We start from the raw sequence: 18,435 nt of genomic DNA on the forward strand, positions 1-18,435 counted from the left end.
TCAGGGACTGCCTGAAGGAAGAGGCCCCTCCCTCCTCAACTGTCATCTTGGCCTCAGAGGGAGAGATCAGGCAGACCCAGCAACATCAGGGACTGCCTGAAGGACGAGACTTCTCCCTCCTTTGTCACCTTGTATTTTGTATTGCATTATGATTTTTACTGTACACCGCTATGATCATTGCGGAATAGCGGTCTATAAATAAAACATATTATTATTACTATTATTATTATTATTATTATTATTATTACTTATTTATTTATGCCCCGCTCTTCAGCCAAAAGGCTCTCAGAGCGGCTTCCCATTTGTTAATTAGACATTTCCCTGCCCTCAGGTTTACAATCTCAAAAAGACAAGACACAAAAGGAGAAGGGAATGGCAGCAGGGAAGGGGAAAAGCAAGCTCCAGGAAAAGAGATTCCACCTTAACTTTCGGGGGAACTTCCTGGCAGGAAGGGCCCTTGGACAGTGGAACAGACTCCCTCAAAGGAGATTGTGGTGGAGTCTCCTTCCTTGGAGGCTGTCTTTAAGCAGAGGCTGGAGGGCCATCTCTCGATGGGGATGCTTTGACTGAGAGTTCCTGCATGGCAGAAGAAGGGGGTTGGACTGGATCAGGGCCTTTCTTGGGGTCTCATCCAGCTCTAGGATTCTATGCTTCCATGATTCTTTCAGGAAGTCTTTCTGCAAGGCAGAAAGGGGGTTGATTTAGCTGCCCCTTGGGGGTCCCTTCCAGCTCTGGACATCTAGTTCCATCCCTCCACTCCTCTAGCCACCCCTCCACCTATCTCTCCATCCATCTCTCTATCCATCTATCCCTCCCTCCCTCCCTCCCTCCTTCCCTCCTCGGAGGCCTTATATTTTGGGGGGGCAGGTAAGAAGATCTGCTTCTCTTTTTAGGGACTAGGAAGAGCTGGCCTTCCCTGCCAGATGTGCAGCATCTGGACTCTTGCTCTTTTCCTCCCCCCCGTTTTCCTGCCCCCCTCTTCTGCAGGGAGGGGCTGCTGGGTCTCGGAAGCGGAAACGACGCCTCTCTCCGCCCCATCGCCCCCCCCCCCCCCCAATCGCCAGCCCCATCTCCATCCTTTGGCCAGAAAAGCCGCAGGTACAGAAATGCAAAAGAGGGAGGCATCCAAATGGGAGGCAAAGGAAGGAGGAAAGGGGGGATGCAGAAATGCAAAAAGGAGAGGGGGGGAGGGAGGGCTGGGGTCCGGTAGAGGATGGGGGGGGGAGAGGGGCTGATGTCCCTCTGTTTTTGGGGAGGGGGCTGCAGTGGGGCAGAGACACCCCTCTCCTCTCCTGGATGCCAGCGGAGGGATGGTTGTGATGCACACCTGGCAGCCAGCCTGTTAATGGAGCCCCTTGGCTGGCTGCTTGGGGAGGGCTCCTCCAAGCACTGGCCCCTATCCCACCAAGGCCCCCTTCCCAGCCAACATTCTCCCCCCCGGACCTTTTCTCCCCCTTGAGACCCCCTCTCCTTAGCCAGAACCCTCTGTGGCCCCTGGGAATGCCAGGGGACCCCCAGGAGACCCCAGTCCATGGGGGGAGGGAGGAACCCCTTCCAACTCCAGGATCCTCCATGACTAAAAGTCAAGGGTGGGCAGGAATAAAAAAGGGGGAGGGGGTTTCTGGTACTTGTGGGTCTTTGCCCCTCCCAATGGGGGGCAACCCCCAAAGCATTGCCCCTTTCACCCCATAGAATAATAGAATCCTAGAGATGGAAGACACCCCAAGAAGGGCCCTGATCCAGTCCAACCCCCTTCTTCTGCCATGCAGGAACTCATCATCAAAGCATCCCCAGTGATAGATGGCCATCCAGCCTCTGCTTAAAGACCTCCAAGGTTGCAGTTGACAGGGCTGGAGATGAGAAGGCACCCCCAAAGTCTAACGCCCACCATGGTTTGGGGAGGGGGCTCTCTTCTTGGGGACCCCTTGCTTGCCCAAGGCTAGCAGTGGGGTGGGGGGCTGAGTCTGTCCACCGCCTTGTTTTCCCTCCCTTTCTCTGCAAAGGATGTAGTGGTCTTCATGCCCACCCACTTGTAATCTGCCCTCTCCGTTGCCCACCTGCCCACTGGCCCATCTGCCCCCTACCAGGTGAGCCCCACAGGTATGGAGCCCTCCCCCAGCAGCCTAGAACACCAGCATTGGAGGGGACCCCAAGGGCCATGTAGTCCTACCCCACTCCTGTGCCACTAGGAAACCCAGAAAGAGTCCACTCTTTCATGACTGAACAGCAGCCTATGCATCTCAGTCAAGGGTGGCTCTGAGCATGTACAGCCAGAGCTCCGTATCCACAGATCCAACCATCCACGGCTTCAGAATATTCCAAAATACTATAAATGCTTTTGCCATTTTATATAAGGGGCACTATTTTACTATACCATTGTATCTAATGGGATGTGAGCATCCATAGATTTTGGTATCCATGGGGATCCTGGAACCAAATCCCAGAGGATACCAAGGGCTCACTGTAGTAGTAGTAATATTTGTAGTAGTAGTAATAGTAGTAAGGATAATCCATTGCAAATGGGACTTGAGCATCCACAGATTTTGGTATCCACAGGATCTTGGAACCAAACCCCAGCGGATGCCAAGGGCCCACTGTAGTATTAGTAACAGTAATAGTGGTATTATTATTATTATTATTATTATTATTATTATTATTATTACTTCATTGCATATAATGGGACTTAAGCATCTAAGGGGCACTGGAACCAAACTGCAGTGGATACCAAGGGCCCACTGTATGTGTGTGTGTATGTATCTCTATCTGTCTGTTTGTCTGTCTATCTGTCCGTCCGTCCGTCCGTCTTGATTTAGCCATTTTATAGAAGGGACACCATTTTATTATGCCATTATATTTAATGGAACTTGAGCATCCATGGATTTTGGTATCCAAGGGAGCTCTTGGAACCAAACCCCAGCAGATACCAAGGGCCCATTGTAATAATAATAATAATAATAATAATAATAATAATAATAATAATGCCCTATTGTATTTGATGGGACTTGAACATCTACAGATTTTGGTATCCACAGAGGATCCTGGAACCAAACCCCAGCTAAGGGTCCACTATACTGACACCCCGCCCCCTCTTCTTACCATCCCCAGTGCCTGCCACTAGACTAGCATTACGGGTTCAAAGCTTAGCAGAGGGGCAAAAAGGCATTCCGAGGAATCTGATGATTGGCATCCCTTTGGCAATTTTGGGCCTGATGTGGGAAGACTTGGAGGAGGCCCTGGATCAGCTCTGGAACGTGCGAGGTGATGCCTCTGAGCACGTACAGAATGCCTTTCAGTTTTAGGAGCCCCAGGGTGGGTTCACGTGGGGTGGGAGGGTAAGAACCTGATCCGTAACCTGCAACTGACAAAGGTCTTTTCTTCCTCTGCAGGCCCCTCTGCCCCCCGCCCCGGCGCCATGTCTGGCTCCCTGAGCAAGCGGGGTGACCTGGCCAATGACAATGCCTGCCTGGGGCTGAGCCTCTCCCTGGTCCCTCCACCCTCCGTGGGCCAGATCCTGCCCCACAAGGGCCACTGCGCCTACAGCTGCGCCGAGCTGCAGAGCGTGGTACTGGGGCTGCAGCCACCACCGTCGCATCAGCAGCCGCCCCCCGTCTCGTCCTGCCTGGAGGAACCAGCCAACAGCAAGTGGGTGAAGGATGGGCAGAACCAGTTGCGGCAGGCAGCAGAGCGGGGCCGGGACCAGAACCGCAATGAGCTGAGCCCGACACTGCCACCGAAGGAGCTCAGCACCCTCCTCCTTCCCCTGCCTATGATGTCAGGGGAGGAAGAAAAGGAGAAAGACGGCGAAGAGGAAGAGGAGGAGGAAGAAGAAGAGGAAGAAGAGGAAGAAGAGGAGGAAGAAGACTCTACGCCGGTCCAGAGCGAGCCCGTGACTGAGTCTGAGGAGCAGAGCTCAGAGCGGGCCGTTCCCCGGGGCAGCAGCAGTGGTGGGGATCAGGGCCGCAGTGCCAGCCTCCTCTTTGGCATGCGCAATGGCACCGCCAGCGATGAAGACTCCAGCTGGGCCACTCTCAGCCACAGCAGCCCAGCTGGTAGCTCCCCCGAGGAAGCAGGTGTGTGGTAGGGAAGGGTGCCCTCACCTGGGCATTGCAGGGCAAGGTCAGAGGTGCTGAGGTGGGGGTGGCAGGACTAGAAGGGTCTCACTTTCCAGAGTCCGAAGAGGACCAGAGGGGGTCCTTTGGCTCCCCAATGTTGAGTGTGCACATATGGAGACCCTTTCCCTGCACCGAGGTTTGTGTTGTCCAGATGGAGCAATCTAGTCTGCCTGTGAGAACGTAGGCTGCTTGAGTAAGTGAGCCAAGGTGTGTGGTCCCGCTGTGGCAGGGAGGGACGCCCTTGGGGGCAACCGGCCTGCCTAGATCTGCCCCTCACATGCTTCTGTGAGCCAGGGTGGGGTGAGACAACCACAGAGGGCTGATGTGGGGCAGAGGTGGCAGCAGCAGTAGCATGGTTTCCTAGGCCTTGTAGTTCCTGACCAGCTTTTCCCTGAATGAGTGAATGATTGCCTCATTGTGGCATGGTAGGAGCATGGGAGCTGGTGGAGTGGTTGGCAGTGACAGAGTGACTCCTTCACACCCTTGGCGCCTGTTCCCGCCTCTCCCCCTTCTCCTTCTCTTTTTCCTTCTCATCCTCTCTTTCCTCTTTCTCCTCCTCCTCCCTCTCCTCCTTCTCCTCCTCTTTCTCTTTCTTCTCCATCTCCTCCTTCTCCATTTTCTTCTCCTTCTTCTCTTTCTCCTCTTTCTCCTTTTTCTACTCCTTTTCCTTCTCATCTTTTTCCATCTCCTCTTTCCCCTCCTTCTTCTCCTCCTCTTTCCTTCTTTCTTTTTCTCCTTCTTCTCTTTTCCTTCCCATACCTCCTCCCTGGGAGCAGTGCCAGGCGGGTCTTGGATGGGTCCTTGGCTATGGTTTCCTCCCTGGCAGCTGATGCCACCCTGGTGCCACCTGGGACATCTCTGGGGATGATGCCAGGTGATGGCTCTTCTCCAAGGGCCTGGAGCATGCATGCACGTGTGGAAGGCGAGGGATGTCCCTTTGCCATTATGACCCCATCTTCCCCCAGAAGGTGTGCCCCCAGCAGCCATCCCCCAGGGAAGGTGTGTTTAGTTGTGTATCGTCCTTGCCTGTCCCAGGTATAAATCAGGTCGTGGCAGCAGCTGGAGGGCAAGCCAATGGGGGTGGTGACCCCAGGAGGAGACCAGGCCTTGAACAGTGCTTTTGGGTGGATGGATGGGAGGATCCCAAGTGAGAGCAGGGAACATAAAGGGGATGGCTTCTGGAGATGTTGTTGTTGTTGTTATTATTATTTTCTTTTATTCCAGCTTTCTACCAATATAGGGGACTCAAGGCGGCAAACAGCAAATTTAAAGCAATACAGTTTAAAAAACAGTAGAAAAACATTAAAATGTATAATTTTAAAAACAAACCATTTTGAAAGTTAAAACAGTTATGAATTAAAATGTGATGTGTTCAAAACTCAGTGCAAACCTTAAGATTTAAATCGCACAGCTTTTAAATCCCAGCCCTTCACAGTTTGAAAAGGCCTGACGGCATAAGAATGTCTTTTCCTGCCACTCAAAGGAGAGCAGGGACAGGGCCAACCTGGTCTCTCTTATGAAGCATTTGCAAAGGCTGGGAAGACCAGCCACAAAGAAGGCCCTCTCTCTTGTTCCCACCAAACATGCCTGAGAAGGCGGTGGGACAGAGAGAAGGACCACTGCAGACATTCTCAACACTCTAATGGGCTCTTAAAGGGAGATACGATCCTTCAAAAAAAACCTGGACCCAAGCCGTAAGGGTTTTATAGGTGTTGCTGGCTATCTGGCTGCCAAGGGAGCAGTGGAAGCAGGATCCCCAACCCCATGTCACTCTGGAGTGATGAGAAGGGTGTGGCTGTGTGTCCTGACACCCCTTCACTGTCAACCACCATACACCCATTCTAGGCCATGCCAGGATGCCCAGGGTGGGGTGGGTGGGATGCTGTTTTTTGTAGCTCACCCCACAGACTTCTGCAACTGACCCACTTGATAGTGTGGGGTGGATGAGGCTATGGGGCAGCTGGTTCTCCCACATCAGGAGCAGGAAGAGGGACGACGTGGCAGCTTAAAGCTGGGATAAGAAATGCATGGGGGAGGGCTTGGACCATCCCCACACTTCCCCATCTGCACAGCCTCTTCTTCACCCTCTCAAATCCATTTTCTTATTGCTGGAACTGGACTGGCTCATGGGGGGTGGTGAGGAGTTGGGGGGGAAGATGGAAGGAAGCTGGGTGCCCCCCTTCAAATACATATGCATTTGCATCCCTTAGATTCCTTCTGGCTTTGTAATTCCCTGGAGACGGACTCTGATCTCCCGGCGGGTTGGATGCGAGTTCAAGACACCTCTGGCACCTACTACTGGCACATCCCAACTGGCACCACCCAATGGGAGCCACCTCAGGGGAGCGGAGACTCAGCAGGAAACACCCCTTCCAAGGAGACGCAGGTGAGTGCAAGGAGCAGGTATGCACAGGTGGGGACCCCCTTCCTCCCACCATGGCCAGGTCTTGCCTGCTGGTGCTGCTGGGGCCACCCTGGAAGGTTAGGTGGAGTGGAAGGTCATGGTTCTGTTTCTGGGGGAGAGGGACGGGCTTGCTAGGCCCTTCTTTCACCCCAAATTCCTGGGGGTGCCTCACCTGAGCTACCCTGCCTGCCTGCCACATTCTGTCTGGGCACTTTCCTTCTTTGGATGCCCACCAAAGTCTCAGCTTGAGCTGGTTTCAGAATCCCCACTCAGCCTGATCCGTGGGTTAGATTATAATAATGATAACTACAAGGTTGTGAGTTCAATACCAGCCGAGGGCTAAAGCTCGTCTCAGGTTTGCATCCTTCCTTAGGGTTGCTAAAATGAGTACAAAGGTTGTTGGGGCAATAGCTTACACATCGCAAACTGCTTAGGGAGTGCTCAAGTGCGCAAAAAGTCTATGGATGCCAGCCGTGAAAGCCTTTGGCTTAACGTTTGAGGACGTCCTTTGCAAATACAGTTGGTCCTCCTTATCCATGGATTTTTTTTATCCACAGATTCACGCATCCACGGATTGAAAATATTTTAAAAATATATTAATTCCAATCAGCAAATATTGATTTTGCCATTTTATATAAGGAACACCACTTTACTATGCCATTATATTTAATGGGACTTGAACATCCACAGATTTTGGTATTTACGGAGGGTCCTGGAACCAAACCCCAGCAGATACCAAGGGCCCACTGTAATTCATTTGCACAAAAATCTCTCTTTCTTGCTTTTTGGTGAAAAAACAAAAACAAATACATTTCTGCACAAAAAACCAACAAACTAGAGGCCTTGTGTGGAAAAGCAGAGTATTTTGTGCAACTGAATGTTTTACAAAAATAATCCAGAGATGCCAAAAGTCTGGCAAATGTTGGCCAGTTTCTTTGCGCTCTTCCTCCCCCCTCCCACTATTTGAAGGTGGCTTCCAATGTAGTTCTAGGTCATCCCCCTCCCTCCCTTTGGGATCCCTGCAAATCTATGGTGTGGGGAACCCCACAGAAGGGGAAGGAGTAGACTGCCCCATAAATGGGGGTGGGACTGCTTGGCCGCTTTGCTCAACTCTTCTTCCTGCCTCCACAGCTCACCTGGATGGACTTTGGGCAGGCTGAGCCCTCAGAGGAGGCTGACTTCTGGAAGGTGAGGGGGCTGGATGGATGGCAGGAGGACCATCGAGAGGCTAGTGGAGGCCAAACTAGACTCTCCCCTCTTGCATTGCCAAAGGCAAAGGGTTCTGTTGGATTTGGAGCAATAACCACAACTGTGTGAAAGTTTTAAAGCATTATTATTGCAGTGTGCCTATAAGTCATATCCATCTTATGGTGACCCTAAGGTGAACGGGGTTTTCTTGGCATGTTTCTTTAGAGTGAGTTTGCTATTGCCTGAAGCTGAGAGAGTGTGACTTGCCCAAGGTCACCCAGTGAGTCACCCAGCAGGCATACATGGCCGTGCTGGGAATCGAACCCTAGTCTCCAGATTTATAGTCCAGTGCACCACACTAGCTGTATAATTTAAGTTATTGTTACAGGAAGCTAATAAAGATTGCACATGCATTCTCTTATCTCCTCATTTTGCTGTTGAGGGCCCTTGTAATCAGCAGTGTAGATTCCCCATGCCATCAAAACCCATGCCAGCTAGCTATCCTGGTCTGCAATGTGCCCTCCTTGGCTAGTTCTGCTGGGGTTTTTATAGGCAAAGCCATACTGGACCATTATATACTATGTCAGACTGGTGCACTTAATTAAGTGTCTCAACGATCCATGCCACATTGATAAAGGAATGACTGTTTGCCCTCTTACCATCCGGGATGTGCCCTGGCAAATGCCCTGTAGCCATTGCTCCTCTCATGCCAAAGCCATAAGCGTGGTCAGCTGCCAAGAACATGAGCGAGGCCAGTCAAGGAGCAAAAGCACAGAGGTTTGGGAGGGCTAAGATACAAGAGAAAATGGGCACATGCCACCTTACGCCTCCTCATGGCTTGCTTCTTTCGGTGATATCTACTACATTTGTCCCCCATTTTTTGTTGTATTTTTATGATCATTTAAACAAATTCTTTTCAACATACAACAATATAAACTATTACCTCACCCATTGCCCACTCAATCACCCCATTCAACTTGCCTCTTGCATTTAATGAACTACTCTCATACAATAACCATTCACTACTTCCCTCTCTACAATCTCAGAGATATCTTCATTGCAAATCCCTGTTATCTCCCTTGTTGTTGCCATGCTCATCTTAACCATCTATGATAATATTTTTAATGGAATATCCCATTTTGCATATATCTATATCTCTACATGCCTGCTCTCCCACCATATTAATATGCAGAGGGAATACATGTGGACCTTCACATTTCCACCAGTCTGACCTGAACTTTCCAAACCAGTCTTTCATGCTGATACTGCTCCTACCTCTACCTTCAACTCACACTTACATCTCCTAGAAAGTTTTCTCCCCATTCCTGAGATAGATACTCTTAACGCTTTTCTCCAATCATCTGAACTTTTCTCCAGGTGCTTATTCTGTATTGATCTTGCTAGTTTGTCCATTTGAAGCACATCTAGTATTTTTAACTAACCAGTCTTCTATTAATGGTGTTTTTTCTGATTTCCAAACTCTAGCCATTATCATTCTACCAGCAGAAATCATATAGGTAATATTCTGCCATGTTTTTGTTCCAGTTTGGTGTCTGACATATTAAATAATAATAATAAAAAACTTCTGGTTTAAACTCTGTTTTTATCTGCAGAATCTAACTCAACATATGATGAATTTTAACCCAAAATTTATTCACAAGTCCACCACATATAACACTTGTCTCCCATTTTTTGTTCATCCCAGGAGGTCCCCTCGGAGGAAGAAGGGGAGGCCACCCCTGAGGCCCTGTCGGATGAGGGCCAGACAGCTTTGCGCTTGGGGTCCCCCACCATCCAGTGAGTGCAATGGGAAATGGGGGAGAGGGGACCCTGAAAGTGAGGAACACTTGTAGCTCATTCAGATCCAGACCTAGAGGAGTCCCTTAGCAAGCCAATGGGGTGGTGTTGGCTTCCAAGCGCCCATATGCCAGTTGGTGTGAGATGCACAGAAGAACCCCCATGCCACTAAAAGTGCCCCTTTTGCCACAACGAGAAGTTGGGGGTTCTCAGGTTCCCCCAAGTGGTTTCCTCTCCTCTGCGTCTCTGCTGGCAGTGGGAGGGGGGCATCCAGGAACACCTAGGGGCAATTTTCTGGGGTGGGGTGGGGGATTAAGACCCCCTCCTTCCATTGGGTGGTTTGTGGGAGGCATTTGAGGCAAGGAAGGTCCCAGAGAGACTCCTGGCAATGGGAGGCGAGGGAGCAGTGGATAGCTCTTGTTGATGATGGCCCCTGAAAGAAAGAGAGGGCTCAAGGGGCTCATTGCCATAATGCATGTGTGTGTGTTTGAGCCTTCTGGGCTTCTGTAGCTCAGGGGTGAAGGAGGGAGGGAGAGTGAGGCACTCTGTGCATGCTCTGAGGCTTCCCAAGCTGGGGCTGAGCCCTGACTCTTCCCTTCCCTCCCTCTTTGCCCTTTGCAGGTCTCCTGAGGAGGAAGAGGGAGAAGAGGAACCTTTCTTGGACGTCTCCCAAGGGTCTAAGGTAACGTTGCATGGGGAGAGGGGTCAGGGGGCATACTTCCCCAGGATTGGCACCATGGGCACGTGACACCCTCAGCCTGGCTTTAGCGACTTTGGCCCAGAGACAAAGAAGGTGACTAGGACGGAGCAGGCACTGAGGTGGGTGGGGTGGTGGAGGAAGCATTTAATGCCTAATCCAGAGCCCCCCATTTTCCAACTCCTGACCAGGCGTGTCTTCCTCCCCATTGCAATCCCCCCTTTCTACCTGTTTTGGGGAAGGGGGGCCAGTGAGAAGGAGGGGGCAGAGGTATTCCTTCTCTCCTCACACCTACAAATGCCCCCCATGCCACCATTCTGTGCGGCAGTGCTTCCTGGTGCGCTCGCTGGGCTGGGTAGAGATGACAGAGGAGGAATTGGCCCTGGGACGGAGCAGTGCCGCTGTCAACGGCTGCATCCGGCAGCTCTCTGGAGAGGGACCCCACTCCCGGGGAAACTGGTTGGAGGTGAGTGTGCAGGGGGGCATCAGAGAAGGGCTGCAGATCTCCCCCAGGGCTGAAGGGAATGACAAGGCAGAGAGCAGGGGTGGGGTGGGGGTGGGAGACTCCACGAGGAGGAAAGTCCTCTCTTGGGGCGACCTGAGAGCCCCCCCCCCCCACTATCACCCTTCCCCAGGAAGAAAGGCAAGAAACTTCTCTGTCCCTCCATCTTTGCAGGACCATTGGGGGGTCACCCACTAAAGGCCTTGTGCCTGAGGTTGTATGCAGTGGCATCATATGGTGCGAGAGGTGGGGCTACTGGGGGCAGAGCTTTTGGAGTAGGGCCAAAAACTCCTCCACCTTTCTGCCCCACACCACTGTGCTTGTGAGTAGATGGCCCAGGGCAGGGAGGTAAGAGAGCACCTGGCCAGGTGCCACCCTCTTCTGCAGTGTCACCTGGTGCAGACTGTACCTCCCGCACAGTGGGGCACAGGATTAAACAGAAGGAAAAGATGGAAGAGAAACAGGATGGGGGGCTGCTGGTGTTTCTCTTGAGCCCACTGAGCCTCTTGACACCTTCCCCCCTGCACAGGGCAAGGCCATGCTCCTAACCCTGGAGAAGGAGACCCTGGCATTGCTGGACCCGGAGAAGCGGACGGTGCTACATAGCCAGCCCATCACGAGCATTCGTGTCTGGGGTGTCGGGCGGGACAGCGGGAGGTAGGTTGCCTCTTGCATCTGTATGTTTGGGAGGGAAGTAGATGGGTGGGTGCTAGGTATTGTGGGCACCCTTAGGGCAGAGGAGATGCTGGTTGGCAGAGGGCTCTTTGCCCTGCCAGCCTCGGGGGGGAAGGCATGCATGATGGGGTCTTCTCAGTGGCTACCCCCAGATAGTGGAAAGCCCTTCCATGGGAGTCGAGACCTTTTCATAGGGGGTGCTTTGGACAGTTGCTGACAAAATGGCTTCTAATGGGGAGGCACCCCATGCTTTTTTCAATTTGAGTGAACATTGTAATTTACAGTATGTAGAGAAATATTGTAGCACATAACTGAAAGAAAGTTGGCAGCGTGAGCTGTCATAGACTTCCACTTCCTCAGATGCATTTGGACTTGCAGCATTTTGAGACCTACGTCTATGAAAGCTCTTGCTGCCAAAGTCTTCCTGTTAGTCTCAGAGGTGCTACAAGATCTCACTACATACTGATTTTACAGACTAACACGGCTATGTCTTTGAACTGTAATTTACAGCCAGCCCTCTGTATCCAGGGTTCTCTTTAATCCACAGATTCAAGCACTTGAAAATATTTTTAAAATATATATAAATTCCAAAAAGCAAATCATTTTGCCATTTTATATGAGGAACATTGTTTTACAACACCATTATATTGAATGGGACTTGAGCATCCACAGGTTTTGGTATCCACAGGGGGTCCTGGAAGCAAACCCTGGTGGATGCCAAGAACCCACTGTATATGATTGTGCCCCTCACTGCCACCCCAGCTGCAGACCTCTTCTGTCCTCTGACTTGCTAACCTTTGGTACTTTCTCTTCTCTTCCCCCTCCCTTATGCTTCACTTTGGGATGCAGGGAGAGGTACGTCCAGGTGCCCAAAATTCTGTCCCTTACCCCCTACCCCTACTTTCAGTTCCTCTAGATATACTGCCCCCACCCCTCCAAAAAACAAACAAACAAACCCAGAATCATAGGAAGCCTGTGGCTGTGAAGGTTGGACAGAGGCCCTGAAGAGTCCTTTTGTTTTACACGTACACACTCACTCACGCATGCACATGTGCATGCACACCCTCCTTGCCCTTCCCAATATGCATTTGTGTGTAAAGGGCTCATTAGGAGCCAGGATCTTGCTCTGCAGGGGGAAGGCTTGCTTGACCCCTCCTGCATGAGCGTTGGGGAGCTCTATCCCACTGCTCACCACCAACCTTCCCTTTGGTGTGCCTCCCACAGAGACTTTGCCTATGTGGCCCGTGACCAGTTGGCTCAGATGCTCAAGTGCCATGTCTTCCGGTGCCACACACCAGCCAAGGACATTGCTACTGCTCTCCATGAGATCTGCTCCAAGGTGAGATGGGGGCTCTTTTCCCATAGCATTGTGCCCCCCCCATTCCAGATTGGGCATTCCCAGCTGCCTCTTGAGTGGGAGAGGAATGCACCCCCACCTTGGCATCATCTTGCCTTCACTCCCAATTTCTGTCCCCCCAAACAGTTCCTTCCCCAGCCTTGGTCTTCCTTTAGTTTCCAGGTCTGTTCCCCCCACCCCGCCTTGACTACCATGTCTGGTGGGGCTCCTGAAAGACAGAGAGTAACCTTTGGAGGCCAGCCAGGCTGGTAGGGCACAATCGATGCACCCGTGGCCCAGAGAGGCTACTTCTGGGGTGGCCAGTGGGTCACTTTTATGTGTGGGGTTCCTGGAGGGACAGCTGTGGTCACTTGAGCTGCTGCCACGAGGGAATTCAGCATCCTGAGAGTTGGCTTTCCCTTCCCTGAGAGGGAGCAAGCTTCTAGTCCTCATTGTTACAAAGAGGAGATTCCCAAGATGATGTTTGTGTTGAGGGTAGCCCTTCCATGTTGTGGAAAACTAGAATGAACTGGGCACTATGGTGGAAAAACATCCTCTAGCTGAAGCATTGCTTGCCTAAGTAGCCTTCTGCTGGTCTACTTTTGGACATCCGCAGAGGCACTCCTGCCCAGATGTCTGTGTTGCAAGTGCTCTCTGGAGCTGTCTGTCTTCACCAATGAGGGTTCAGCCTTCGGGTCTCTCCTGTTAGCCTTGCCCCGAGGAATGACATGGTGGTGCCTCCCCCTAGATGCCCCCCACACTCCCTTCCCCACCGAGCTCTTACAGGCAGCACTGGTTAGGGGGCCTTCAAGGACCAGAAGCTATTGGGTTGCATGGCAGCAACGATACCCACGGCACCCTCCACTTAGATTTGCTGCCAGGCTTGGCTCCTTTCAAGGCTTTGCCCTGGAATTGCCAACCATTGTAAGGTTGCCTCCCTCACCCAGTCCGTCCCCCTCTGGCCCTATGGGAAAACCCAGCTCAAGTCCTTCCTAAAAATGCCCACCTGGCCCCTGTTTAAAGACCACCCTCAGAGGCAGTCTGGGGGGATGTTATTGTTGGGGCATTAGACAGTGCCTGCCTTCCCCAGATGTAGTGCTGTCATGGTGAGGAGACAGGATGACCTAGGAAATATGGAAGACCCTGCCTCACCTTGATCTTCTCCTTGCTCTCCCCAGATCATGGCTGAGCGGCAGAGCTCCCGGACCCCTGCCAATGGGCTCTTCCTGGACCACTCCAAGCTGGTGGAGATCCCCTTCCAAGGTAGGCAGGATGCCCTGGTTGGAGGGAGGGAAGGGGCAGGCAGGGAAGGGGCTCAAATGAGTCCCTTTTCTGTGTCCTGGATCGGGCAGGTGGAGAGGGTCTTCTGGAGGGGCCCAATCCCCTGTGTGGGGCATGACACTATTTCCCCACTGTAACCTCCTATGCTCACCCTTTCTCTCTGCCCACTGGCACCTCTGGGGGCATTGAGGGGGCATAGAAAGAGAGAGAGGGTAGGGCGGTGGCCAACCTTGGTTCGCTGCGGTGGGCCTGGGTGGGCTTTCCCTCCCTCTGCCATATATTGCCTTTTCCTGTTCACCTCCAGTTGAGTTCCCAGCCCCGAAAAGTGAGTCTGTCCAGAAATTCCAGGTTTACTACCTGGGCAGCATCTCTGTGGCCAAGCCTGTGGGTAAGTGGAGTTTTTTGGGAGAGGGCAGGAGATGGGGGGATGGTTGCTCTGTGCATGAGAACCAAGAGCAGTCTGTGTGTGTTTGTGTGCAAGTGACTGTGACTGTAAGAGCTGTTTGGCAGTGGAAAATGCTTCCTCGGAGGGTGGTGAAGTCTCCTTCTCTGGAGGTTTTTAAACAGAAGCTGGATGGCCATCTCTCAGGAGTGCTTTCATTGTGTCTTCCTGCGTAGCTGAAAGGGATTGGACTGGATGACCCTTGGGGGTCTCTTCCAACTCTAGGATTCTATGATTCAATGAATCCTCCACTGGGTGGGCTGGGGTGGGACAGCTATATCTTCCTCCCTCTTCAAAGCAGTTCAAAACATGTTTCTCAAACATTTGGATTCCTTGACCCTTCACCAGTGCTTTCCATGAGCCTAGTAGCTCTGCAGCTCCTCTGGGTGATCTTAGCCCAGCCATTGCTGCTATGAACCTTTCCTCTCCCTGCCTTGGTGGGTTCTTGGGTGTGTTGGCCCCAGCCATCCTCCCTTTCTCTGTTTGGCTCCCCAGGCATGGATGTCATCAACACAGCCCTTGAAGCAGCACTGGTGGCTGGCAGCAAGGAACAGTGGACGCCTACCCAGTTCAGCGTGGCCCCTGCCACCCTCACCCTCACCCACCAGCAGGTCAGAACAGCCCACCTCCCCAAATGTCTCCCCTTGGTGGGTTCCTCGGTGACCCGTACAGACAGTCTTCTCTGGGCTCTTTTTGGCAAAGGAGAGCTGTGGGGCAGAACCCGTGCAGCCAGCAGGATTGCCAAGGGAGGTCACTGGCACTTTTGGGAGACACAGCATTGGCACACTTGGCATACCTTTCCTAAGCATTACTTCCCAGTTTTGGCCCTGGGAGAGAAGCACCCACCAGTCCATGGCAGTGACTCTGCTATACAACATACTCTGGATGGGAACTAAAGTTTTTCAGGAATTTATTTACAGTGGTCCCTCCACATTGGCTGGGGTTAGGGGTGAAGGACCCCCGTGAATGGGGAAAAACCGCAAATAAAAAACCACTGTTCTTTTTACCAAAGAGAACAGCTCTCTAGAGATCTCGAGGTCCTTCAGTGCAACTCTGTGGTCAACATCTGTCATAAGTTGATCATAGAATCATGTGGGAGGACCTACAAATGCCTAAAGAAGTGTTTTCTCAAGGAACTTCTAGGCTCTCCAGCACAATTCTATGGCCACTCTTTGGCAGAGTTGCACTGGAGGACCTACAGATTCCTAGAGAGAACATATGAATCAAAACCACAAATAATCAAAGCCACAAAAGTCAAAGCAGCAATTGTGGAAGACGAACTGTAGTAATATTGTGAAGTGGAAGGCTTTCATGGCCAGCATCTATAGGTTTTTTGTGGGTTATTTGGGCTAAGTGGCCATGTTCTACAAGAGTTTATTCCTGACGTTTCACCAGCCACAGATGCTGGTGAAATGTCAGGAATAAACTGTTCTAGAACATGGCCACATAGCCCCAAAACCCCACTAAAAACCATGTATTAATATTCATTTTGGCCTTGGGGGAGAAATGCCCACCACTCCATGGCAATGACTCCCCTCCCCAGCCTTCTCTGGATGGGAACTAATGTTTTGCAAGAATTTATTTAAATTCATTTTGACCCACAGGGAGAAGCACCCACCACACCATGCCAGGGACTCACCCCTTCCCCAAATATCCCCTGGACAGGAACTAATGTTTTGCAGGAATTGATTTATTTAAAAGCACTTAAATTTATATGCGGCCTTTCTCCCAGTGTGGAATGCAAGGCAGCTCACAAATTAAAACAAAATACAGTTGAAAGAATTAAGGTTAAAAAGCAAGTAAGGGATTTAAAACATTTAACGAAGCAGGGGAAGGAGGGCAGGAAGTGCATTTGCAAAGGCGCATGCCTGCATTCTGCTGACCCCTCCAATCTCCCTCCTGCAGACGGAGGCCGTGCTGTGTGAGTGCCGGGTTCGGTTCCTCTCCTTCATGGGCATCGGGAAGGACGTCCGCTCCTTTGCTTTTATCATGGCTGCTGCCCCTGGAAACTTCCGCTGCCATATGGTCTGGTGTGAGCCCAATGCAGCTGGGCTGAGTGAGGCCGTCCAGGCTGCCTGCATGGTAAGTGGACAGACCCACATCCCCCTGGACCACTTCCATGTCCACTGATGCCTGGCCATGCCAGTGGACCATTGGTGATGGGGAAGACACAGGGCCAGTGGGATGTGGCAACTGGCCTGCTGCCATCTCAGGGGTGGGTGGTGAAGGGAGACACAGTGGCCAGTCAGGGTGAATCCTCCATATGGCCCTGGGCAGGATGCCGTTTGGTCGTTAGCCTCTGGTGACTAAAGGTATGGTGCCAGTTGTTCTGGCTGGCATTTTGGCACCAGCTGAGCACTCCTCCCATAGCATCATGAGAGGGGTGCAATGGCCATGTCAGGGGTGCTTTTTGATTTCCTGCATGGCAGGGAATTCAACTGGATAGCCCTTGGGTCTCTTCCAACTCTGTGATTCTATGGATACAAACTGCACCGGATGACACCCCAGAAAGGGGGGGGGGCGTATACCCAGTGAGGTGGTACACTTGGGGGACTGGCATGGCTGCTAGGTGAGTGAAAAGGGTGTCACAACCCTGTCTCCCTTGCCCAGCAGCCATGCAAGACTCCAAACGGCCCTACAGAGGTCGGAGCTCTGCCCCCTCTAGTAGTGGGTGCTACTGGAAGGGGCATGCTTTTCATTTGGGGTCCAGCATGTCTGCTGCCCTGATCAACTGTGCCAGACTCCAAACAGGTGTCTGGAGGCTGCAGCAAACCCTTCTCCCCAACAGCAGTCTTGCCAGGGCATTGGCCAGGAATGATAGAATTATAGGGCTGGAAGAGACCACAAGGGCCATCCAGGAACTTACAATCAAAGCACCCCAGTGTTTTGGAAGGAGGATGGTGGGGCAGCTTGCCTCCTCGCTGCCCCCCCCCCCATGACACCAACCACAGGAATGCCACTGTCCTACTTTTTGACCTGAATGTTTCCAGTTAGCAGCTGGGTTTTGCCTTGGGGGGAAGAGCCCCCTTCCAGAGCCAAAATGATTCTGGGCAGGACCTGCAACATTTCCAGCAGGCACACTGTGTGCTTTTAGGGGGTGTCTCCAAGAGTGGGGATCCTGACCCTGAATCACTGCCTGCCCTTATATGCAAGATGCAATGGTGAAGGAAGGTTGGCTGGCAGTGGAGGTACTGCCGTGGGTGCTCCCTCCTTCACCCGCCTGCATTCCTCCTCCTCTTCTTCCTCTATTGCAGCTCCGATACCAGAAATGTCTGGACGCTCGGCCTCAGACCACCAGCTCCTGCCTGCCAGCTCCTCCAGCCGACTCTGTGGCACGACGCGTGGGCTCCACCGTCCGGAAGGGTGTCCAGACCCTGCTGGGGACCCTCAAACCCAAGCGCCAGGGGGCTCAGACGCCATGACCCCCTTCATCCCCTTAGGAAATGTGGGAACCACCCATCTGCCCACTGGGCTTGCCTCCCCCAACCAGCCACGCAGCTCCCCCCCCCCCCATGTAAGCAAGTATGCAAGGTGTGTATTTATGAGGAATGAGTGTGTTGCCGCAAGTGAAGAATGAATGCATGTGTTACCTTTTCAGAGCTGCTGGTGGGGGGGAGGTGGCTGGGAGCCGGGGAAAGTCCATATCTAGGGCACATCTTGTGCCACCTCTGCTAGGGCAATGCCCTTGCCTCTGCCCTGTTGCACGTGTGCAATTTAATCAGCTGCTTCTAACTGAACAGGGAGAACAATGAGCAGGGCTGGGGAGACAGGTGTGCCCCACTCTGGAGGGACCATTGTAGGTGTGCATGGAGGGGTCCAGCCACCAGCCAGTCTCCCCCAATCTAGGACTGAGCCCTTGCTGAAGGGGGGCTGGCTGCTGCCTCTGCTTTAAGAAGAGAATTCTGTGTTGTACTAAATTCATTAATAAACTCTGTTCCCATGACTGTGAGGCTTCTGTGGACAGACAGAACGGGAGCGCTTGGGCACTAGGGATAAGGAGC

The 18,435-nt window shown here is 52.2% G+C and overlaps 1 protein-coding gene across 1 annotated transcript; it reads left to right on the forward strand.

Annotated features, from left to right (window-relative positions):
- Positions 1 to 1,053: 1,053 nt before the first annotated feature.
- APBB1 (amyloid beta precursor protein binding family B member 1) lies at positions 1,054 to 18,371 on the forward strand. The gene is made up of 14 exons (XM_089513152.1): positions 1,054 to 1,098; positions 3,387 to 4,070; positions 6,323 to 6,498; positions 7,648 to 7,704; positions 9,410 to 9,501; positions 10,123 to 10,183; positions 10,527 to 10,664; positions 11,230 to 11,357; positions 12,600 to 12,714; positions 13,890 to 13,974; positions 14,297 to 14,380; positions 14,930 to 15,045; positions 16,340 to 16,516; positions 17,689 to 18,371. The coding sequence occupies exons 2-14, from the start codon at positions 3,413 to 3,415 to the stop codon at positions 17,854 to 17,856; spliced, it is 2,055 nt and encodes a 684-aa protein (XP_089369278.1). The 5' UTR covers positions 1,054 to 1,098; positions 3,387 to 3,412; the 3' UTR covers positions 17,857 to 18,371.
- Positions 18,372 to 18,435: the final 64 nt, after the last annotated feature.

This window comes from Sceloporus occidentalis, unplaced genomic scaffold (assembly GCF_023333645.1).
Source record: "Sceloporus occidentalis isolate IW3139 unplaced genomic scaffold, rSceOcc1.0.p SCAF_2, whole genome shotgun sequence".
In the NCBI taxonomy this organism is placed as follows: Eukaryota; Metazoa; Chordata; class Lepidosauria; order Squamata; family Phrynosomatidae; genus Sceloporus; species Sceloporus occidentalis.

Excerpts from the sequence above, each read along its gene's own strand:
- APBB1 (XM_089513152.1), top strand. The coding sequence starts at position 3,413 with ATGTCTGGCTCCCTGAGCAAGCGGGGTGACCTGGCCAATGACAATGCC. Across the intron at positions 6,499-7,647 it reads CCCCTTCCAAGGAGACGCAG|CTCACCTGGATGGACTTTGG; the intron begins GTGAGTGCAAGG and ends CTGCCTCCACAG. Across the intron at positions 10,665-11,229 it reads CCCGGGGAAACTGGTTGGAG|GGCAAGGCCATGCTCCTAAC; the intron begins GTGAGTGTGCAG and ends CCCCCTGCACAG.